The sequence below is a fragment of the Nannobrachium achirus genome, assembly GCF_963921795.1.
Source record: "Nannobrachium achirus genome assembly, chromosome: 18".
In the NCBI taxonomy this organism is placed as follows: domain Eukaryota; kingdom Metazoa; phylum Chordata; class Actinopteri; order Myctophiformes; family Myctophidae; genus Nannobrachium; species Nannobrachium achirus.
The window spans coordinates 13,681,178-13,705,973 of NC_137825.1; the positions used below are offsets into that span (position 1 = coordinate 13,681,178).

General features: G+C 42.3%; 2 protein-coding genes across 4 annotated transcripts in view; both read left to right on the forward strand.

Annotated features, from left to right (window-relative positions):
• Nucleotides 1-10,513, forward strand: part of eef2k (eukaryotic elongation factor 2 kinase) — a 369,092-nt gene extending 358,579 nt beyond the window's left edge. For all 3 annotated transcript variants that reach the window (XR_013963007.1, XR_013963008.1, XR_013963009.1), the window contains one exon: nucleotides 10,495-10,513. The gene's annotated coding sequence lies outside the window, so the exon portion shown is untranslated. The remainder of the gene's footprint in view (nucleotides 1-10,494) is intronic.
• LOC308302889 (cerebellar degeneration-related protein 2-like) lies at nucleotides 1-24,630 on the forward strand (the record flags this gene model as incomplete). The annotated part of the gene is made up of 6 exons (XM_080747207.1): nucleotides 1-88; nucleotides 3,545-3,657; nucleotides 11,576-11,724; nucleotides 13,039-13,203; nucleotides 20,187-20,412; nucleotides 23,995-24,630. 6 exons carry the CDS (start codon nucleotides 1-3, stop codon nucleotides 24,628-24,630), a joined length of 1,377 nt encoding a protein of 458 aa, XP_080603333.1.
• Nucleotides 24,631-24,796: the final 166 nt, after the last annotated feature.

Here is a 24,796-nt window from a genome sequence, read left to right on the forward strand (position 1 = left end):
ATGCTCGCAGACATGATCGTGGAGGAGGAATTATTTGACGTGAAGCAAGAGGAGCCGTGGTACAGCAAGCAGCAGGACCTTGAACACGGTAGATATACACACGTTTCAATGTGTTTCTTTTGTCTCTCTGCTGGTTACTGTAGTGCACACCTTCTTGAGCACCTTTTTTGGCTCATAATTCATGTTTGAAACGTTTGTAAATTAAATGGTTGTTGGAGGAACTATATTATTCACCGTATGAAGGCAAAGTAAGCCCTGGAAAAGGCAGGTGTCAGCAATTATAATTGTATGCAGTCCTTTTCATGTCAAGGACCCCCAAATTGACACTAACTAGACCACGGACCCCCATTATAAAAGATATGCCAGGGTCCCCCATAATAGAGGGTTTTTACAGCTCTATAGCCCTGATTCTCAACCATTTTAATATCAAGGACCTCCATTTAATGGCATTTCTATCTCAGTGACCCCACTTTATATTGAAATGGCAATTTAACTCTGAGTGTACATTGTAGTTTAAAGTTAAATAAAAGAATGTACACATTTATACATCTGTTTATTTTGTCTCTGCACACCTTGATGATCCACAATGATGATGACAATTAATGTTTGAAAACGTTTGTAAATGAAACGGTGGGAGGAATTGTTCACCTTTATGAAGATTGGGAAAGGCAGGTGTCAGCAATTATATTAATTTAGGCTACTGCAGTCGTTTTCATTTTTTATCTCTGACTGGGACCCCAGTTTATATTGTAAGATCAATGTCAATTTAACTCTGAGGGTGTACGAATGGAACCAAATGGACGTCCATTTGGTTCCATTAGTACACTCTCAGAGTTACAGACCCCATCCATTTGGTTCCTAACTATCATTTAGCTGGGGAACTCCCTCATGGATACACACATTTAAATATGTTTTCCTCTGTCTCTCTGCTGGTTACTGTAGTGCACACCTTCTTGAGCATCTTTTTGGCTCTTAATTCATGTTTGAAACGTTTGTAAATGAAATGGTTGGAGGAACTATTATTATTCACCGGCTTATGAAGGCAAAGAAGTAACCCCTGGAAAAGGCAGGTGTCAGCAATATTACTGCAGTCGTTCTCAAACCTTTTCATGTCAAGGACCCCCAAATTGACACTAACAAGACCCCGGACCCCCATTTTAAAATATATGCCATGGTCCCCCATAAGAGAAGGTTTTTACAGCTCCATAGCCCTGATTATCAACCATTTTAATGTCAAGGACCCCCATTTATTGGCATCTCTATCTCTGTGACCCCAATTTATATTGTAAGATCAATGTCAATTTAACTCTGACAGTGTACACTCTCAGAGTTACAGACCCCATAAGGGTCCATTTTGGTTCCTGGCTGCAATAATTAAATACATTCATGTTTGAAACGTTTGTAATGAAACCAGGCGTGAGGAATTGTTCACCTAATGAAAGGCAAGGTAACCCCTGGAAAAGCAGGTGTCAGCAGCAATTATATTCATAATGGGCTACTACTACTGCAGGGGTCCTCAAACCTTTTCATCTCAAGGACCCCCAAATTGACCCCTGCGCATTTTAAAAGATATGCCAGGACCCCCCATAAGAGGAGGTTTTACAACTCTAGCAGTGATTCTCAACCGTTTTAATGTCAAGGACCCCCAGTTTGACATGCATTATAGGCTGTGGAGCCCCATCTAATGGCATTTCTATCTCTGGGACCCCATTTTATATTGTAAAATTAATGTTAATGTACCTCTGACCATTTGTACACTCTCTGAGTTACAGATCCATAAGGGTCCATGTAGTTTTCTAAACATCATTTAGCTGGGGACCCCCTGGAACTCCCTTATGGACCCCTGGGGGTCCCCGGACCACACTTCTAGAACCAATGGACTAAGCATGTCAAACCGGGGGTCCTTGAAATTAAAATGTTTGGGAATCACTGCTGTAAAAACCTTCTCTTGTGGGGACCCTGGCATATCTTTTCAAATGGGGGTCCGTGGGATAATAGGTGTCAACTTGGGGGTCCTTGACATGCAAAGCCCAACTGGGCCACTGTATGCAGCAAATTGAAAGGGTAGGCTGACACAAATAGGTTAATTGTGTTTTAATGACACCAGCCATTTGCAGAAATTGACACAAGTGGAGCCAGCAATAGTGATAGCTAGCCTCTAGTCTAGGAAAACTTGAATCTCTCAATTGTGACATTTTCACATAGACCTATTGCCTGAGCACTGAGCAGTCAGATTATAAAACAAAGTGTGTGTGTGTGTGTGTGTGTGTGTGTGTGTGTGTGTGTGTGTGTGTGTGTGTGTGTGTGTGTGTGTGTGTGTGTGTGTGTGTGTGTGTGTGTGTTTGCCTGCCTCCAACAGCTTGATAAAACAGAGAGAAGCTAGGGCTGCTGTGCTGAAAACGAATTACTTGTAACAAACAAACAATAGCAGAAAACATTGTTGACACTTAAACGTGTGCCTGAAGGCTTGAGCAAAGCCCTGGTGTGTGTTTCAGTGTTTACCGGCTGGATTAGAAGGCTACAGCAGCGCCACACACCCACAACTACAACCTGGCCCCAAATTATAATCTCCAATCTCTCCCCTCAGTGCGATTAAACATTGATGTTTGAGTGTATGGGCTCAATCGAACTAATCAATGTAATTGTTGATTATGAACAACAATTGATATTTAAATGAATAATCAGCCCCTATTTTGGACATGTCATTATGTCCTTTTTGAGTGTTGCTAACCGCTCCTACATCTGGCTTTGTGTGTATGTATGTCCATCCCGCAAAGCTGGGCATTGGCCAAGTTTTGTGGGACGCTTAATGAAATTAACTCACCATTAACTAAACCACCACTCACTTCAAACGGGGTGTGTATTTGTTTTAATGGGTGAAAATAGCCAATCTACAAGCTCCCAACGCATAGATCAGCTATTTTCACTATCTTTTTATGATGTGAATTATGAAATAGAGCTTAATATATTTTATTAGGGCTGGGATGCGATTACAAATTTTAATATAATTAATTACAGGCTCTGTGATTAATTAATCGCAATTAATCACATTTTAATCACACATCGATATTTGACCTGAGAATCATTTTTTTCAAGTAAAACACATTTTGTTGTACGAGTGAATCAACGAGTGAGTTTTTAAATCTAAATTTCGCATCCTCTGGGCCAAGCAAAGCGCTCTGATCGACTACTTCTCCCTTTGCGTTTGTTGTCTCTTCTTGGTTGGTGCATCGCTATGATCGGTATGCCCGAAACTGAAGGTTCTGTGGTGCAAAAACTAAGTGCGATTAAAATGCGTTATTTTTTTTAATCACGTTAATTTTCTGTAATTAATTAATCGCAATTAATCAGTTAAAGTCCCAGCCTTAATTTTTATATTAATTGATAGTAATATTGCTATGTTTTTGTGGGTGTTGGGTTCTTGATGTAAATTATGAAATGGAGCTTAATTCCTTATAGTAATTGATAGTAATATTGCTAATAAAAGAATAGCTATGTTCCTATGGGTGGTGGGTTCATGTCCTCTCTCTCACCCCCCCCTCAGACCTGCACTTGGCAGCGGAGCTGGGAAAGACCCTTCTGGAGCGCAACAGGGAGCTGGAGCTGGGCCTGCAGCAGATGTACTCCACCAACCGGGAGCAACTGCAGGAGATCGAGGTATAAGAATAGACCTGCTGGTCCCTCTGTCTATTATTAACCCATTTAGGCCTAGAATTATTGAATGCTTTAACCAGTGAAAAATAGCAGATATACAAGCTCACAGCGCGGCACCGAGTGCCGCGCTGCCAGCTTGTAGATCTGCTATTTTTTGAAAAAGCCGTGAAAATGTGTGCAAATCTTTGGATATAAAGCTAACGTTTGTAACTACATTTTTGCTTCTGGGTGGTCCCTGGAACTAGATATTTTGAAATAGGGGTCCGTGGCCAAATACATATCATTTTGGGGGTCCTTCACATGAAAAGGTTTTAGAACCACTGACATAGTAGTCTCTCAAGAACAGACTAACTGAGCTCCATTTAAGTGAAAGGGACCTTTTCTTTGACGATGGCTGGCCGGATTGCTGGCATATAGTTTTTTTTTTTCCAAAAACCTTAGAAGGATTCAAAAGACACTTATAGAATCGGATCAAAAGTCTAATTTTCACGATTTTTCAAAAATAGCAGATCTACAAGCTCGCAGCGCGGCACTCGGTGCCGCGCTGTGAGCTTGTATATCTGCTATTTTTTGATAGTTAAAGCATAAAACATTGCGTCATAATGTGTTCAGGGCAGGCCTAAATGGATTAATCTACCCAGTACCTACAGTATGTTGATTAGATAGCTGATAGAGGGGGGTGTAACTTCAGTTGTTACACTTGAGATAATGAAGAGTACATAAACCTGGACATTACATAACGTCCATAATGTAAGATAGAAGGATCTTGTTTTTAGTCACAGTCAGTGTGTGTATACACACACACACACACACACACACACACACACACACACACACACACACACACACACACACACACACACACAGTACAGTACATTATCTTTTTATATATATATTTATCAATCAGATTGTATCAATCAGGCGATCAGACGTGCTGCAACAAAAGAAAAAAGGTTGTTGCAGGGCTTCAAGAAGTGTTTTTCCTTGCCCTTGATTGACTCTGCACTCTTTTTGTTTGTAATACTTTATCCATTGTCGCCCTTTTAATCGCTGCTGTAGATTGTGTGTCAATGTCAAGAGGTTAACGTTAGGTAATTAGGTATGACCCCAAATGACACTCACTGTCGTCCTGAGTTGATAAAGAAACTATAGGCAGGTTTTCAAATCTAACCTTTGACCAAAACATCAAAAGGCAGTGTTTTGTACAAGGCAATGTTTTGGACTAAGATTATCTACTTTTTCCTTTGTCACACAATGTGCTGATTGTGTAGATAACAACACAACAGTGTTCATTTAGTTGACACAAACTATGACGAATGTTCGTCGACTACTTTTTATCACTGGCGAAAATGAAATAAAAACAAAATAAAAACTAAGCAATGGTGACTAAAACTTAAGGCTAAATATATTGGCAATTTTGTCAAATACAAACTAGACAAAAATGTTAGGGAGGAACTAGTGGAGAAGAGATCCAGTAGAACTACAAGATGATTTTATGTTGCGTTCGGGTGAACATAGCAGCGTGACGCGTTTCAGCATATAACCAAGTGTAAAATCAGCCATTACAACACCATAAAGGCCTGTAGTGGTATCGTAAGATTTTGAGAATATTATATTCAGTCGACTAAAACTAGACTAAAACTTCAGATGACAGATGACAAACTAAATAGAATTCTATTCAAAATACTGACTAAAATCTAAATCTAAATTTTCTGTCAAAATGAACACTGCAACACAATCAACACAGCATCTTAGCAGGAGCTGTACTCTCATCTCTTCTTAGTTGGGATCTGACTTCAGTGTCCCGTGAGTCAGGTCAGCCCAGCAGGGTGCCTGCCTGCCTGGTGCTTAAATCCTCCCTGGTGTCATGAAGCTCTGTGGAGCTGAGCAGAGTAATTACTTTAAAAGGCCTGGCCGCAGTGGCTCAGCGGCCTAAAGCACACTGTGCACTGTAATACTGTGTGGCACGATGAAGCGCATGAATCAAGCTCACGATGAGATAAGAAAAGTTTATGAGATAAGATATCGTAAAACCTTTCTTTGAATGTGTGTGGTTGTTAATAGCTGCCGAATAAAGACATAGGAATATGTTATACTGTGTATATAAACATAAGTCTCATAAAACATGTAAATGATAAAGAAATATGCACAGGAACCTGGGCTCAAACACTGCAAGTGAGTTCAGTATCCCCTCAGCAAATTCACTTTCTCTGTCGTTTAGTTTGACCCGAACATTTTTCATGATAACACTAATGTTAGGTCTGCTATCATTTTTGCTTCGTCATTATGTCATCGTTGCAAGTTGTTGTTGCAAGAATAAGACGGCTGAAGGTTCAATGTGTCCTCGTCTACTTCAGCTGATAAGATAAAGTGCTCTCCGAGGGGTATCAAAGGTAGCGAGAGAGTGCTGAGAAACACACAGAGGTGCTTGCACAATTTGAACTGGACACCGGTCATTGTGTCTGTGGCTCTCTGAACAGCTCTTGTCTAAATGAAAGCTGTTTGAGACATTCAGCTCTTGAGGGCAACGACCTGCCCTTATGGTTGTCCTGGTGAGGTTCTACATTCCTGAGAAGTCACACTTCCTCATGCCAGAGGTCCCAAGAGTAGCTGGCGAGGGCTTCTGACAGCCCAGGGTCGCAAGACGAGGAACAACTTTGACAGATAAAAAATACTAGTCGTACCCGTTCAAAGATATGTGCGTCAAATTATGTGCAGAGTGTAGGTGATGGGGTGTGTACAATAGACTATATGAGGGATTAGTGGTGCTTGCACGTGGAAATGTAGGAATAACAGAAGAAATGTTGGAGAACCCAGCAAAATATAAGCATGTAAAGCATAAATGTAAAGCATAAATTTGTAATATAATAAAAACAATATAACATGAAAATGTCTTGAAAGTACACACGCACACGCATGCACACACACACACACACACACACACACACACACACACACACACACACACACACACACACACACACACACACACACTCCTCCCAGCAGAAACAGCATTCTTGAGTCAACAAAGGTCTTGTAAATCCAAAACAGTTTTCTGAAAAACATATATCAGTTTGGCCGCAGACCCCATCTCAATCTGATTTTTGAGCGGTGGTCACAACGCTCCTATACGTGGCCGTGTGTGGGTCTGTCTCCGTCCGTGTCTGTATGTAGCCTAAACTTCGGCGCGTAACTAGTGCCGCACCATTTACGCCACTCGCGCAATATATACATCAAAATGTGCGGCTCGGCCGGGAATGGTGTGCTATTACCTTTCGTTCCGATCCGCCTTACCATGCCGACGTAATCGGCAAAAAACGACGCTTAATTGTCCCCATTGACTTATAATGGGACAATGCAAGAAATCACTTTCAAGTATTTTTCTCTCGTAAACCATAGGAGCTACAGTTTCAAACCTCGGAGAGGAGATTCATAATGATTTTAAGAATGAATCGAAAAATAATTACATCACTCGGCCTCATGGTGGTATGGTATAACGGCCCACTTTTTTTTTACGTTTTGCCCCGTAACTCTTGAACCGTAGATCGGAAAATTAAAATTCTTTTTTCCCTGGATTCCTTGGGTCAAGACGCATCTCCCCATATAGGCCAGGATAGATTTTCCGCCATCTTGAATTTTCTCCAAAACACACTTTTTGCTCCTTTTCCTACATATTTTCTTCAAATGTCACAAAAATCGGTACACATGATCTATGAGGTGGGTAAACCACCGCTCAGTTCACACGGGTGTGATTTTTTCTTCTGGGGACCCCCGGCCCAGATGCAAAGATTTTGGTTACAAATGTTGCCTCATGCTAGATGCAGAATAGATATGCCTCATGCTAGATGCAGAATAGACACACCATAAAAATGCTAATATACAGTATACGATTTGTGAAAGTGACAAACAGGCTTCACAGTTATGTCAGGTCTGTTCATATGCTAATAGTGATGCGGATTCAGATCAATTGGTCCAGCCACCGAGGACACCCAGACAGATAATTGGATAATTATGTTTGATGGTGCTGGTTATACTTTGGGTCAACACTTAAGAGCAGGGGTCAGAAACGGAAAGTAAGATTGGCCTCAGGCCAATTCACCGTTTGTCAGCCTTCTGATTGGTCCCTGAGACTCCCTGACTGGCCAACCAGAAAAAATCATTCACTTTTTGCTATCGGGGGTGGAGTTGTGCAGTGGGAGAATGTTGCTTCAGCTCTTCCACCACGGTGCGCACTGTGGAATACGGCGAGCGTGCAGTACGGCCCCGCGAGGTGATAGCGATTTCGCTCATTATAATGAATAAGCTTTAACGGTCACCAGCACTTTCGCCTATAACATATTCGCCTACACGCATTTGGTGCTTTCGCCTGGCATTTTCGCCTTGGAGGAGAGTCTTTTCACCTACCTGTCTGAGCCATTTCGCCTACCCTCAATAGACCGTTTGTCAGCCTTCTGATTGGTCCCTGAGACTCCCTGACTGGCCAACCAGAAAAAAACATTCACTTTTTGCTATCGGGGGTGGAGTTTGTGCAGTGGAGAATGTTGCTTCAGCCTTTCAAAAACTGTCCGCAGTGCGCGACACGGAGATCGGCCGGTACGGTGATAGCGACGGCAAGCGTCAAGCGATCTCGCTCATCATAACGAATAAGCTTCAACAAACTAGTTCACATGTACCTTATCAATGGTCTAAGAGTCACGATTGGGTGCATATAATTTAAATGGGCAGAATTACGAAAAGCCAGCCTATTATGTGAGGAGAAACATTCTCTCTGTCCTCTTCCTAGTACCCAAGATGCAATGCGCTTCTCTTTCTATTTCTGATCCAGAGGATTAAACTAATTAAAACATTTATTTTTCGGGGGAAAACTACTGTTTTGCTATGTAATTACTGTACCTTTTTCTTCCCTTTTTATTAATATCACGTAGATGTGTTTTTTGTGGTACTTTATATAGCTGTAATGAGGCTATGAAGGGAAAAAAAATCGCATCCACTACCACTATAAAAGAATCTGCAAAGAGGATTCTGTCCCACTGGGATTAAACAAATTAAAACATATATTTTCGGGTAAATCCCCTGTTTTGCAATGTAACTACTGTACCTTTGTCTTCCCTTTTTATTAATATCACCTAGGTGTTTTTCCTTTGGTACTTTATATAGCTGTAATGAGGCTATGAAGGGAAAAAAAATCCTATCCACTTCCACTATAAAAACAATCTGCCCAGGGTTAATGTCCCATCATAGTAACAGGGCAGAATGGGGCGGGATTTGCAAAAGGGTTTATTCTGCTGTCAGACTGTCCATGTTTGCAAATTATCTCTTTGTCATTTAAATATTATAGTGACTGTGACAGTGGTGTCAAGTGAATCTAACAGTTTACTTGACATTTATTATTTACATCACATTTTATTCCTAAAAAATGGCAAAATAGTTTTTTATGCCTGTTGACAGGCAAGGTTGATTCTATAGGCTATTTAGGTGTAGCATATCTTATATAGACCTATATAGGCTAATAGCCTACATATATATTTTGTATAGCCTAATGTTAAAACAATATAGGCCTACAATACAGTTCATTTTACAATACTGTTCAATACTGCACCAAAGAATGTATAGTATCGGGACATGGATTAATTAATTATTTGGGCGCACCTGATTCCAATAGCTCTGTATTTATGTGATTACTATGGAGTGCATATAGCCGTGTGTAGGTTTGACATGTAACACCACTGTCACAGTCACTATAATATTTAAATGACAAAGAGATAATATGAAAACATGGACAGTCTGACAGCAGAATTGAGGGTATAGGCGAAATGGCTCAGACAGGTAGGTGAAAAGACTCTCCTCCATGGCAAAAGTGCCCCGCGAAAAGACCTGGCGAAAATTAGGGATGTCCCGATACCACTTTTTTGCTGACCGAGTACAAGTACGAGTACTTCATTTTGAGTACTCGCCGATACCGAGTACCGATACGAGTACAATTAATAATACAAAATGTCTTTAAATTATTATTATTTTTATTTATTTATCAGATGTTCCTCACTTTCTGGCTGTATATAACACATTAAATTGCATTGCTTTCCCAGAACATGGCACAACTGCCACACATTTCACTTTTTTTTTCAGGTTTAGCCCATGGAAATTCCTGTACTGTGCATGATCTTCTAGATCTGCTATGCTCAAACATATTGTATTTTTACTTTTGATACTTTAAGAGAGAGAGAGAAAGGCGAAGTGGCAGAACACACAGGGTACTCGGGTGCTTTGTGAGCAGTATCTGACGAGTACCGATACTGCAAAATAGGCTGGTATCGGGGCGAGTACCGATACCACGAGTACCGATACCGCATCCCTAGCGAAAATGTTATAGGCGATTATGCCTGACACCGCTTTAACAGACTAGTTCACATGGACCTTATCAATGTAACTAAGAGTTTCGATTGGGTACATATATTTTAAATGGGCAGAATTACGAAAGCCAGCCTATTATGTGAGTAGAACTATAGGCTGGCTGTCATCTTCCTACCCAAGATGCACTGCGCTTTCTCTTTCTATTTCTCTCCTCTGCCTGATCCAGAGGATTAAACTAATTAAAACATATATTTTCGGGGGAAAACTACTGTTTTGCTATGTAACTACTGTACTTTTTTCTTCCCTTTTTATTAATATCACATAGATGTTTTTTTTTTGGTACTTTATATAGCTGTAATGAGGCTATGAAAAATCTTTTTCCCCCATTCACTGCCACTATAAAAACAATCTGCCCAGGGTAATTTGTACTACTTAGTAACAGAGCAGAATGGGGCGGGATTTGACAATCAGTGAATTGTTTTGTTAAAGATGGGGTGCCATGATTTGTGTACTACTTTCTCTGTTATTTATGTGTCTATGAAGTTTACATGCCTCTAATAGACCCCCTTGCGTGGTTATACTGTGCTGGGATATCTTCCCGTCATAGCAAGAGGGGGGGCAGGAGGATGGCTCAAAGTAAACAGAGAGAGAGAGAATGAGAGGTACACAATCCACAAGACTCGCCACTGCTGCGATCGGTACTGATCGGTACTTCATAGTGCATGACATTCACTTTATAAAAAGGTGAATCTGAGCGGGCCAAACATTTAATATAATCCATTTGTTTGGCAGAGCATTCATCTTCCTCAGCTGCAACAAGTAGCTACTAACTAACTATCAGACTTCCTGGAGTGGTTTGTCAAAATAAGACTCGCACTGAGAGAGAAACGCGTACTATGATTAGTCAACATGGGTTTTATTTTGAAGTCCATCTACTAGTAAGTGTAAGTCCCCTTACTTCTCCTTACTTGCAGTCAGCAAAAGAACAGTCCCCTATGTAATAATAATTACAGTGACAGTGATCATGTTACCCCATCTTTAAAGTAAAATAAAATGGATTAGCATGAACCACAAGTGCATCTTCTCCTTCCTGTTTTATTTACCCACTTCCCCTCTCTCTGTCTTTGTGTCTCTCTATCCCCCCCCCCCCCCTCTCAATGCAATTCAATTCAACAGGCTTTATGGCATGAGAAAATATACATTTACATTGCCAAAGCAGTAGTGTACACGACAATACAATACAATACAATACAATACAATACAATAAATGGAACAAAATATGTACAAGTGAAAGGAGTGTAACAGTTTTCATGCCTCAAGGTTACATGCAGGCAGAGCAGGGATATATATAATGGTCTTTAAGGTGGTTGGGTTCCATTTGATATCCTTCTCCTATCACAGCAGCTCACACTTCTTGTTCCTGTGTTTGCACATTGTTTTACTTCACCCAGCAGGTATGGGAGTTTCTTCTAATTGGTCATGTTTTCAAACTCTCCTCTCTCTCTCTCTCTCTCTCTCTCTCTCTCTCTCTCTCTCTCTCTCTCTCTCTCTCCCTCCCTCTCCCCTCCAGTATCTCAGTAAGCAGGTGGACCAGCTCAGGCAGGTGAATGACCAGCATGCCAAGGTGTACGAGCAGCTGGACGTGTCGTCCAGAGAGCTGGAGCAGAGCAACCGCAAGCTGAGCCAGGACAACAGGACCGCCCAGCAGAAGATCCAGGGGTAAGGAGACACAAGCACGCCCTAGTTTAGTTTACTTTATTGACACAATTGTATAAAACATTGGGTCCAAACAATAATCGAAAACCCATTAATAAAAAACTTTAAAAAGTACAAATTACAATACATTAAAAAACAACACAAAACACAAAATCCCTTGAATCAAACAACCGAAACTTTCTGTTGCTCCAACAAGACTACTTTTTCCTTTTGGGCAAAGGCAATGGCAGGCCACTGGGATGGAACATTTAACCCTTGACTCTTGAATGCAACGGCGTTATCAAAACGTTTTCAACCCCAGAGCGTTTCCAGGGTGGAAAACGCTCTGCCTCCCGTCTCCATTGAAACGAGCAACAGGGGGTTACAGAATGGGTGATGTCATGGCTCACGTCTTGTATGCTTATTACATTGGTGGCGCAGAGCCGTAGGCGATATTTGAGACTATAGTGAGCAAGCGAAACGCTCCCTTGCCCTGCTCATCCTAGGAATACAAATTTAGTGAGCCGTGAAACCACTCGTGAATGTAAACAAACATGCGATGAGGAGTAGAACGCATGCTTAACTGATCTATCTGGCAGCGCGTCACCACCACCTAACCACCTAGCATGCAATTCAATTCAAAGGAGCTTTATTGACATGAGAAAACATACGTTTACATTGCCACGCACACCGCAGTATTTTCAATCTGTCTAAACAAATGTCTAAACAAATAAAAAGAGTCAGTTTTTCTTTAGAGGCCGTTAACCACTAACCACTGGTTCTCAACCTGTGGGTCGGGACCCCAAGGGGTGTCCCCAGATTATTTTGGGGGGTCCCCAGATGATTAACTTAATGTGCACCTAATGTGCATGTTCTCACTCAACAGTAAAGATAGATAGATACCTTTATTATCCCAAGGGGGAAAAAAATCAGTTGCCCAGAGGCAGCACAGCAGTATAAGGTTATTTACAAAGTTACAGAGAAGTAAACAAACCAACATAAAGTTTTAAGTGTATAGAAGGTATTTATAAAAAAAATGTATACCTCTAAAACGACAAATTAAACATTTTCGACAAATTGTCGAAAATTAGAGGCAGAAATTGTGAAAATAGCAGATATACATGCTCACAACGCCTGGCCACGTGAGGCGTTGTGAGCATGTAGATCTGCTATTTTCACAGTAGAACCGTGTTATACAAAATATGATTATTTTGGGGGTCGCGGCCTGAAAAGGTTGAGAAACAATGGTCCAAACTTAAGTTGACCTGAGTCTTGATATATATATGTGTGTGTGTGTGTCTGCTTGACCTGGATGATGTTCTGTGTTGCACCCATTAGGCTGACGGAGACGGTGGACGGGCTGCAGAGCCAGGTGGAGGGCATGCAGCGGCAGCTGGAGAGAATGAAGACCAGCCCCTCTCCCTCCCAGAAACTCAGGGGGTCCTGGAGACCCCACAGCACGCACAGCGTGGCCTGCCTCATAGAGCTGCAGAAGAAGCACCGGTGAGAAACACATCCCATCACATTGGGCGTTTTTCCACCGGCAAAGAACCGGTTCAGGTTCTTTTTCCCGACTATGTGATGAACCAGAGGCGAGCTTTTCCACCGAGAACCGAGTTGGTTCCGAACCGGTTCCGAACTTTTACGGTTCGGAACGGGAACCACAAAATCCTTGGTTCCTCTGGTTCAATCTGGTGGAAACACAAGCCGGAGTTCGCAAGAACGAACCAAGGTTCCAAGAAAGCTGAACGGCACTGGTTCTTTAACCAAGGTTGGGAGGTCCCCAGTTCAAATATGATTCTTTTTGATGGTCGCAGCCTGAAAAGGTTGAGAACCACAGGTGTAAAACATTCTCAGAAACATCACAGTGGCAGACCAACTTAACCACATTCAGTCATAGACCTTTTCGCTTGTGAATCTGCTATTTTAGCTATTTTTGACACATAATCAAAACTGTGACGCCAGGTTAAAATGTGTTTAATATGACTTTAAAATGACAAATTGTCAACTAGTTTCCTCAAAGTACAGTAAACTGTATATCGGGCCAGTGGTGTTTGCAAAAGTCACTTAACTTGTAGTGTTTGCTTCATACATTCCACGCTGAAGGGACAGTGTGGGATTTCGTTGTTTTACTGAAGAGGGGGAAAAGGAGTGGACTGAATCTAGACCCCTGGGGGACCCTGGTCAACATGTTATATAGGATTTAGGGGGATTTAAAAAAAAGTTAGTATGGTTGGCAACCAGACTAGTACTTTTCCGACTTTCTTTCTGCCATCTTTTTTTCGTTCGTTCTTTCTCTATTACATTAGCTATTTTCTAAAAGAATATTGAACGCAAGGCCAAATAAGCAATAAGAAACAAGCCCAAACAAAAGCAACCCACAACTAGCAACATTATAGGAAAACTAGAAAAATATTGTTCCTTCGAAACAATTGTGGGCTCGCTTCAAGCCAGAAAACAATGGCTATAAAAGCACAAAATGTCAAGATCGCAGGCAGTGCTCTCTTTGACGTTACTGACGTCAAAGATTGGTCCATTTTGTTCCAAAAATGTGTTGTGCAAAAGTTGACCCGCTGGTGGCGCTATAACAGGCCAATGTGAGAAGGTTGGTATCTGTTCCTTGACCTATTGGGAATGTGCTTGCAAGATTTCACGCACATCCCAGGCTGTGTTCATGATTTGAGGTGTTTTTGGCTTTGGCCACTTTATCGCTGCTTGCAGCTATATTTATTATTATTATTTTATAATTTTTTTGTGTGCACTTCATAGGCATGTTAGATAAAGGTCCTTAGATTGCGTGTAGAATGTTTCATGCAAATTGCAAAAAAAATCCTAGAATAAAAACGGGTTTAAGCGTTTTACAAACTGCTCAAAATGATATAGCGCCCCCCTTTGGCCATTTGGGGTAAGATTGGTTTCAGTGATATTTGAACTAACCCTCTACACTATTTTGTCATGAAAATGTGACTTTGCATGTATGTTTTAGAGGCAGAAGAATAATTTGCATAAAAATGCAATATTGTTTGAATTATTTAAAAAAGCATGTTTCAATGTTAAAGAAATCCGATCTGACAGATCTTTAGATATCGGTCCAAAGTTCACGTAAAAAAAGTTTTGTGCACGTGACGCGAAAATTCCAGAATAAAAGCGGGTTTACGCGTTTTACAAACTGCTCAAAATGGCGGAAAATTGAAGGGCGGAGCTTACTTAACTCATACAGTGCCAGGCGACTTTTAGAGCAACTTTCTCACTATGGGCTTCCCTGCCAAGCGACTTTGGGCGACTTTTACTTAGAAAAAAAACAAAAAAAAAAAAAATTTTTCAAAAAAAATTTTTGGACCCCAAAAAATGTAGTAGGCATGATAGAAATCGCGAAATTGCATGTTTAACCCCCATAGCAACCCCATCTATCAAACATGGCAGCCATCTTTGTTTACATTTTAGGAAAACATAATGGCTATTATCTCCAGAATGCCTGAACGGATTTCCAATCTTTTTTTTTTGTTTGAAAGCTGTGAACAGCCTGCACAAACATGGTGCATGATCTGTGCATGGGTGTGCATGATCTGTGCACTACAAATTACATGGAAGTCTATGGAGAGGGCTGGCACTAATGCCACTCGAGGGCATTTTTAATTGGCAGTAAGTGAGTTAACAACGACACATATGTCTTCCGCTTGAGTCAAAGCACGCGTGTAACAAGTTGCATGTCTTCAAACGAAACGAGTCATGACTTATGCCCGTTTGAAGTTTGAATTTTCAGACGCTTCGTATAGCGCCCCCCTTTGGCCGATTGGAATAAAATTGGTTTCAGTGATACTTTGACTAACCCTCCACATCTTTGCCAAATGCCATGAACGTGTAACTTTGCATGTATGATTTAGAGGCCGAAGAATAATTTGCATAAAACCGCAATATTGTTTGAATTATTAAAAAAATATATTTCACTTTAAAAAAAATCTGGTTGATCAATCTGACCGTATTGGTCCAAAGTTCATGTGAAAAAAGTTTTGTGCACTTGACACGAAAATCCCAGGAGGAGATAGATTTTTACTGTTTTTCATATAATTCCGAATTGTGGGAGACCTAAAGGTCAGAGGTCAAAAGTTAGAGGGTAAAAGTTGTTCGGCATGAGGAGACGCTTAAGTGTATACAGGTTTCATGGCTGTATGTATAACACAGCATGAGCTATACCTGTTCAAAGATCGCACTTTCGAAGGCTTCCTACAGCGCCACCATTTGGCCGATTGCTATAGAAAATAATAGCACACTTCGCCACTGTAAACTAAACACATTGATGTTTTTATTTTCATTTTCTCACTAAGTATGTAGGAGTAGAAAGGAACCGAAGTTTTGAGGAGAACTTGGTATAGAAATAATGACAATATCTAAAGTGTGCTCGCCTTATAGGCGAGCCCACAACAAGGTCAAAGTAGCTTATAATGAGCAGACCTGGCAACACTGTCAATTTGTGTCAAACCAGCGTCTGCCAGCCGTCTGAATGCAATGTTCGTTGCCTGACTTTTAAATGACAAAGTTTGCCAACTAATGCCAGCAGACTACAACAGACTGGCAGTTTGGAGCTGTTGGAAGTAGGCTTCTTCTTCTTCTTGCGTGTGTTTGGTGTGGAGACACCTTATCATTGCTTTCAAATCGCCCTCATGCTGTTTACAGGCTGTTCTGAAGGAAAAGTTAAGCCAATCATGTTAGATAGAGATAAGAGGTGGGTGGAAAGAGGAAGTGAAACTACTTGACTTTTGTTAGCAGGTTAACACCCTCACTGCCTTGGAGATGTCAAGGCAGTGTTGATTTCGTCAAGTACCTTTTTTCACTGATAAAAACGAAATAAAAGACTAGAAAGATGCAATTCCGGGAAATTGCAAGTGTGGTTGCCATGACGCGAGTCATGAGGAATCCGCTGGGAAATGAATTCCATCTTACGCCTACCATTTATATTATATATTGTGATGTCAGGTGAAGCATGACCAAAAGCTTAACTTTTCTGTTGTGCAGCTGCCCAACCTGGATAACATTACTCCGAAAGTTAACAAAACACAGGTTCACTTAAAATTCTCTGACCAAATACAATACAAGTTAAAAACTAGACTATAATGTCAGGGACTAGTGGAGTTTCTTATGTCATTTTATGTTTGGTTTTGCTTGGGTGTTGCGCTCTTAAGATAACAGTTTTACAAGCCTTTATTGAAAAGACTATGACTGAAACTAAATCAAAATTTGCTATCAAAATCAACACCGCATGTAATCCCGTTAGAGAAGAGAATGACGCATTGTAGATCAGCTTTTTTCTTTCATAGCTGATAAAATTAAATAGGAGAAGTCTTTAAAACTGTTCCTCCTTTTGCTGGGAACCCACTAGAACCCCCTGAAAGACCCCTGTGGGTCCCCAGATCGCATGTAGAGAAGCAGTGTGGCCTACTCTGTCTCGCAAGAAGTGGAAGATTGTTTAACGGGGAAATGTAATACAGCAAGAAATCAGTATTGGATTTTGATGTAAAAAAATACACATGTTGTGAAATAGGAGCACAATATGATAGTGATAATGATCTAAAAGTGTGAAGAACAGATCTTTCATTTCAGCTCGACTTTAATGAGAGAACATTCATGTTGTGTGAATAGTGAGCAAGAGAAGTTTGCTTCCCAGTTTAAACAAATACTAAAGAAAGAAAAACTCTACATTAGTGTAAATGGTTACACACACACATCAGAGAGACAGATAGTTTCCCCTGACTCCCCCTGCCTCGATGTCAAAGGTCCTTTAAAGCCAGACACTGAGCCCCTAGCTGCTCCTGATGAGCAGCTTGGTGCCTTGCATGGCTTCCTCTGCCATCTGTGTGTGAATGGGCGAATGTAACACGCTTTGTATAAAGGCGCTGAGTAAATGCACCCTTTATTTACCGCATGCACGCACGCGGGCACGCACACACACACACACACACACACACACACACACACACACAGTGTGAGTAGGTATATCTAGTTAATTTCCTGCTGACCAGTTAGTAGCAGGAGATGGAACGGTTCTTCTCCCAGGAGGCTGTGTTCAGTCTGTGTGTGTAATCCAGTTAGTGCTGCAGTCTTCATCTTATCCCTGCCAGAGGGCACGGAGGCTCCAAACGCCAAAACCAGCAGTGGTACGTAGGGCTGTCACAATTACTACATAATCGTCTAATCGTGATTTTTTTGAAATAATCGTGATTATTTTTCATAATCGTCATAATCGCTTCCATGTTGAAAAATGTGAAAAATAGTGGAAATGTGAAAAATGTGAAAAATAGTGGAAATAGCAGATCTACAAGCTCACAACGCGTCGCGATGCAACGCGTTGTGAGCTTGTAGATCGGCTATTTCCACTATCAAAGTTATTTTTTAAGTAGTAAGTTGTCAAATATGTCAGTAATGTCTTTGTATATTTAGGTTATGTGTCATATCTACCATGTACAACTTCAAAGCCTAAAAGCCAAACAGAAATGTCATTATCAACGACAAAAACACAATTAAATCGTTAATCGCCAATTATTTGAGTGACAAATTATCGTCATGTAAAATGTCACATCGTGACAGCCCTAGTGGTACGGCAAAATAAGTCCAGGATTCTAAATGTACTTGTAAATGTACAAAGGTATTGGTATAAAATAAAAAACGTATTATGCAGAATGTCCCATTTCAAGTATTTAAAATGTGTCAAAATACTCTGAGAATAGCAGATCTACAAGCTCACAATACGTCGCATTGACCATTTTCAAATGTCAGAAATGTACTGTACATAGGGCTGAAGTGGTTAATGTATGTTTCAAACGCCACAAAGTAAGTAACTAGTAGATCTAGCAGATCTACAATTTTACATGCTCACAACGCCTCCCGTTGCGAGGTGCATGCGAGGAGCATGTAGATCGGCTATTTTCACAATTTCCGTCTCTAATATTTGACAATTTGGCCAATGTTTAATTTGACATTATTAAAAAGTCCTTAAATTGTCACTTTAGAAATATGCACATACCCTCTATACACTCAAACGTTGTTGGTTTGTTTACTGTTGAGAGAGTGAGAAAACAATGTTGCACATTAAGTTAATCATCTGGGGACCCCCCAAAATAATTTGGGACCCCCCCCCCCCCCCCCCTGGGGGTCCTGACCCACAGGTTGAGAACCACTGAATTACACCCCTGAATACAAGCCGATGACCTCCTGACCTGGATGTGACTGGAAGCTTAAGGTTGTAGTCCAAGCTACTACCTCTTCATCTGGTCTTTGACCGGAACCTTTCACCTAGATGCTAATCTCCACAGGCCACAACTTAATATTGTCCTTGATTCTTCTCACAGAAATATTGTGTCAGATCTCATCAGGCTTCCTGTTCCTAACACATCAGTGTTACTGTTTAATGACACCCATGTGTTGTGAAATGTTGATGGGTTCACCACTTAACAGTATATACTTAATCATGTGAAACTAGCAGATCTGCTACTGCTTATTTCAATATTGTGAATAAAACCGAAAATATTGTTGCATCATCGCCGCCTAATATTCACACGTCTGGTTGTATTCATGACACAAACGGGAGTTTAAACTAAGGTGAATTAGAACCAGTTTGTGCTACCAGTTTTGAGTTTTCGAGACCCCTGATGGTGTGAGCTTGAGGGGGGAAAGAGCAGAACGGCAATTTACTGTTTTTGAGAGTTTACTGTAAGTGTTAAATGCCATTTTCGGCCTCATGTAAGGGACTTTTGAGTTGTCTTCCTGTGTGAAACGTGCAATGCAAATTAACTTCCCTTACTGTGTGGGGTCTTGCACGAGTTACACAATGCATCTCACCTTCAGCAGACTGTGTTTTGTCATCAGTGGTGTCATCACTTGCGCAAGCAGAGTGCGCAAGTACTGCAATCGGCTCGGTCGGTGTCCTCTCTTGTTTAAGACCGTAGCCCAATCAGGGACCAGCATCTCTGGCAACGTCATCATTAACAATGATGGACCAGTATGCCTGGTGATGCCAGTGGTGATGTCATTGGTCATATATGTAAGCCATTTACCATGAGAGGGAGTGGGTTGTTGGCTGATTTACCACTGTTTCAGGGTTGTGGCACAAGGCGAAACCCACGACCCTCTAATGGTAAATTGCTTTTCTACCACTTCTACCATATAAATGAAAGAAAACACAGTTGTAACTTGAAATGTTACAACTGCAACACAACAGTGGGCGGGGTCCATGAGCCAACTCAAGGTTGTTGACTGATTTACCACTGTTTTAAGCCAATCAGAATCCAGTATCTGAACATGTGACCACAAAAAGTGGTAGAAATATCTGTTCTTTTTTGGAAGCGGTGACGCCAGTGGTGAGCGCACCTCATGGCGCACTCTGCTTGCGCACAAGTAGGCCATACATGGCCTACTTGTGCACAAGGCGCAAGTTGGCACCTCGACAGAGTGCATTTCTAGTTACAGCCTGCCTGTCGTCCTCCTCCCTCCAGGTACTCTGACATTTACCCCGACGACCCCAGCGACGACCCCCGCTCGCCCCCCAGGCTGTCGTGGCGTGAGGAGGAACAGGCGTCTCTGCGGCGCTCCCTGCGCTCCCTGCAGGGCCAGCTGGCCACTGAGCGCGCTCAGAGGGAGGCGTCGGAGCGAGAGGCCGACCTGCTGGCCAGCGAGAACGCTGCGCTGGGGCAGCAGCTACGCATGATGGAGGGCTGTCAGGTATCTATGGCTTACAAACATATACGCTTGTGAAAAGGTGCATAAGTATGGCTATGGTATGGTATAGGTATGGCTGTCAGGTATCTATGGGTTACAAACATATACGCTTATGAAAAGGTGCATAAGTATGGCTATGGTATGGTATAGGTATGGCTGTCAGGTATCTATGGCTTACAAACATATACGCTTGTGAAAAGGTGCATAAGTATGGCTATGGTATGGTATAGGTATGGCTGTCAGGTATCTATGGGTTACAAACATATACGCTTATGAAAAGGTGCATAAGTATGGCTATGGTATAGGTATAGCTGTCAGGTATCTATGGGTTCCAAACATATACGGTTGTGAAAAGGTGCATAAGTATGGCTATGGTATGGTATAGGTATGGCTGTCAGGTATCTATGGCTTACAAACATATACGCTTATGAAAAGGTGCATAAGTATGGCTATGGTATAGGTATGGCTGTCAGGTATCTATGGGTTACAAACATATACGCTTATGAAAAGGTGCATAAGTATGGTTATGGTATGGTATAGGTATGGCTGTCAGGTATCTATGGGTTCCAAACATACAGTATATGGTTGTGAAAAGGTGCACAGCACACCGCTCCTTATGAGGTGCCAGCCAATGGAACAAACACTATTAAACAATAAAATAGAAAGCAGCACACTTTGCTAGCTGCCCATTCAAATTTTATTGGAACACAGAGAAGGCCCGGTCTTCTCTGTGTTCCAATATCATTTGCACATTTTAATGTGAACTCCGATCTTTGCTCCTGGGGTCAATATTTTGAGATGGATTGCTCTGTATATTCAGTTATATGCCTGTGAACATTTGTCCATTGTATGCAGATGTTTTCAGCGATTTGGGGCGGATTCACACTGCAATCCGTTTGATTAGAACTGATTCTGAAAACGGTTGCTGGTTCACGCTGGCCAGCATTCACATTGGCAGACCTTCTGGCCTCCCTGGAGATCACTAGCACTATACAGCCCGGTCCTATAGGTGGCGGTATGCACATAGTGTCATCAACTATGCGACATTGCTGATGGTGGTCGCCAATAAATTCAGGCACGAAAGCTGGTGTAACAATTCAATGACGCGCGACAGCGCAGTGTGGTTACCAGTGTTGCGGTCTTGGGTCGAGCGACGTTCCCTGATCTACAAGCTCACAATGCCTCGCATCCGCGACGCTTTGTGAGCTTGTAGATCTGCTATTTTCCAGGGGCAGAAACGTGCAGAATGATGAGCCAGTAATAAACGTGCAGAATGATGAGCGAGTATCTGTGTCAGACCTCAGACGTCCAGCGTAGCACACGTTATTATTTTTATTATTTAATATATATAATCAACGTAGCCTACAATTGAAACGCTTTCACAAGCCACAGTGTGGCTTAATATTCACATTAATGGCACGTCAAGCAGGCATAGCAGTGCCAAGGAATCTATAACATCGAAACAAAAGTCAGGGATATAGGTTATTTTCGGTTTGTTTTCATGGTTTAACTTGTAGGCTAGGTCTTTCTGCTTTTCTTTCCCGACGGGCGACAGCAGGAGTATAGCTGCTACGCATCATGCACACGCATGCATGCACGCACGCACCAATCTCTTTCCCCCCCGCTGTAAATCTGATCCTAGAGCAGCATTATCATCTCACAGTTACAGCCATACTTCATGTCGCTGCCTCACGGCTAATAACGGACCTGAATCTGATCCTAGGTCAGCCTAAACAGCACAGCAGTGACAGCACACAACTACACGCATTGATTGATTGATTGCTTGCTTTACGGTTTGCATAAAAAGCAAAAAGTACACACACGTCTCACACACACAGTACGGGTCCTCTCGGGTTAAACACATGATGATTACAGACCCGTGTTCCGAATGTTTTAACGGAGCGGTGGTTCTGGCCGTTCCGTCTCACTTTCACCCTGCCCTGCGCTCAGTGCGCTGGTGCGAGACAATAAATAACTGTTCGCCAATTGTTACTTCTCTCAATTGGAAGTACATGACACCAGTCCAGCGCACCGCAGTAGTAGGCTAACTGGTGATATAAAAAAATAATTTTAGAAGACAGCCCTACAAGCAAGCAATCTCTCTGTGAGACGAAGTCGCTGATCCCATGGCCATGTCGACAACTGTTACCCAGTGTTTATTTGTGCCGACGCCTGACTCGTCGACATTATATGAGGTCACGTTCAACATCAATACCGGTTTTGAGGACGGTTGCTTCACACTGCTGCTCACCGGTCTCGAGGTCGCACAATGCAGTCTCGAGACTACCTCTTGAGGTGGTTTCGAGGCTATCCGTTTCTAAGGAAAACCGCAAGCTTCACACTGTCAAAACCGGTCTAAACATCTGCCAAGTAGCCTCGAGACCGGTCCCAAGACCGCAGTGTGAATCCGCCCTTGGTTAAACCCCTGCTCTAGACATTGAACCGGCTAATTAAATGGCCTCTCACCTGTTTATAAATCACCTGTAGCCTGTATTTCTTCATGACCTGTCGAAGATGTAATCTGACATCTTTGCACCCTGCTATTAAAATAAAAAGGCTCCAATCATATAATAACCTTATCTGCAGAAAGGATAAGTACAGTGTGATATCACATCATATACTGTACCCATCATCAATATTGCTTGGTCAACCTGGAAACAGTCCAGCTAGAGTTTGATACCTGACTCATTGCTGGCCGTGTCGACGTGTCATGTCTGTGTTTCCTGTGCCAACACGCTGCACTTCCTAAACCTTTATCGCCTTTCAGAGTTGTTTCGATACTGATACCAGTATCAGAAAAGCTGCTAACACGGTCTAAAATTGTGGTATCGGCCAGTCTATGCCAGTCTAAGGAGATTTTACATTTACAGTAATACTTTGTATTGAATCTACTGTTTCATACGCTTACTGTGCAATTGACATGATTATTTTACTAACTTGGAGCTGCACTTTAACAATTATTAATGGATTTACTCTGTATCGATATGAAAGTTATGGGTGTTGGGAAGAGAACATGGCATCCGTACTCAGATCAGCTAACACAGGGATGCTGACAGAACCCTTGTTAAAAACCCCAAGACAAAAATCCACTTGTCCTAGACAGTTCGCCCTCCTGGCCTCCAAACTGTGGAATAAACTTCCTGGCGCACTTAGAACGACAGACTCACTCCTTTTTTGAACGACAGACTCACTCCCTTTAGAACGACAGACTCACTCCCTTTAGAATGACAGACTCACTCCCTTTAGAACGACAGACTCACTCCCTTGCTTCCGCCGTGGACTGAAGACTCATCTCTTCAAACACCTTAGCCCATAGAACTTACTGTAGCACTCACCTAACCTCAATGACCATACATGAAAGCTAGCTAGCATTCTTAGGTTTTATATAATTGATATATAACTGCTTACGTGCATATGGTCTACCTACGTAATTTTTTTCCAGATTGATATTTCTATGCATTTGATGTATTGATGCTGCCTATTGTATTGATGTATTACCTGCTTATTGTAATTCCCTCTGGAATCAGAACGTCTGCTAAATGCCTAAATTGTACATTGTACATCTCTTGCTTTCTTTCTTTCCAGGCTAGACTAGCCGAGCTGGAGTCCGAGGCAGACGAGCTGCGCCACCTGTGGCACGCGGAGTCCTGCAGCACGCCTCGCGCCATGCGGCCGGGCTGCGTGTTCCTCCACTCCGAGGACGAGAGCGCCATGGAGGAGGAGTCTGAGGAGGTCGAGGAGGAGGAGGAGTACGACGTCGAAAGCCCGGGAATCCAGCGACACTATCGTCACGACGGCGACGACCCCGACTACCGACTCCACGAACGCTCGTGCGTGCGGCGCTCCGAGGCGGTGAAGTACCGCGGCATCTCGCTGCTCAACGAGGTGGACGCGCAGTACAGCGCGCTGCAGGCCAAGTACGACGAGCTGCTGAGGCGATGCCGGCAGGGAGAGGAGCAGGACCAGGAGAGCCAGAGCCACAAGGCGGTCCAGACCGCTCCCCGCCACCCGGGGCCCCTGTCCCTGTCCCTGGGCCGGACCGCGGGGACCAGCCCCGAGGACATGATGGAGGACGACTTCCACCAGCCCGAGTACAAGGCTCTCTTCAGAGAGATCTTCACCTGCATTCAGAAAACCAAAGAGGACCTGAGCGAGAACAGGGCTTACAAGTCCACAGCTGATGATGATGTTGATGAAGTGGCTCACATCTGTGTGCGTTAATTAAGAAAAATGCGACAACAACAAAAAAAGAGAGAGAAACAAACACAAAAAAGGCTGGACATTGTTTTGTAATTAAAAGAAGCAGAGGTCGCGAGCTGAAGCCATTCAGAACTTTCACCTCAAATTGCCATCAAAGGAATAAGCTTGTGAAATAGAAATGTAGACT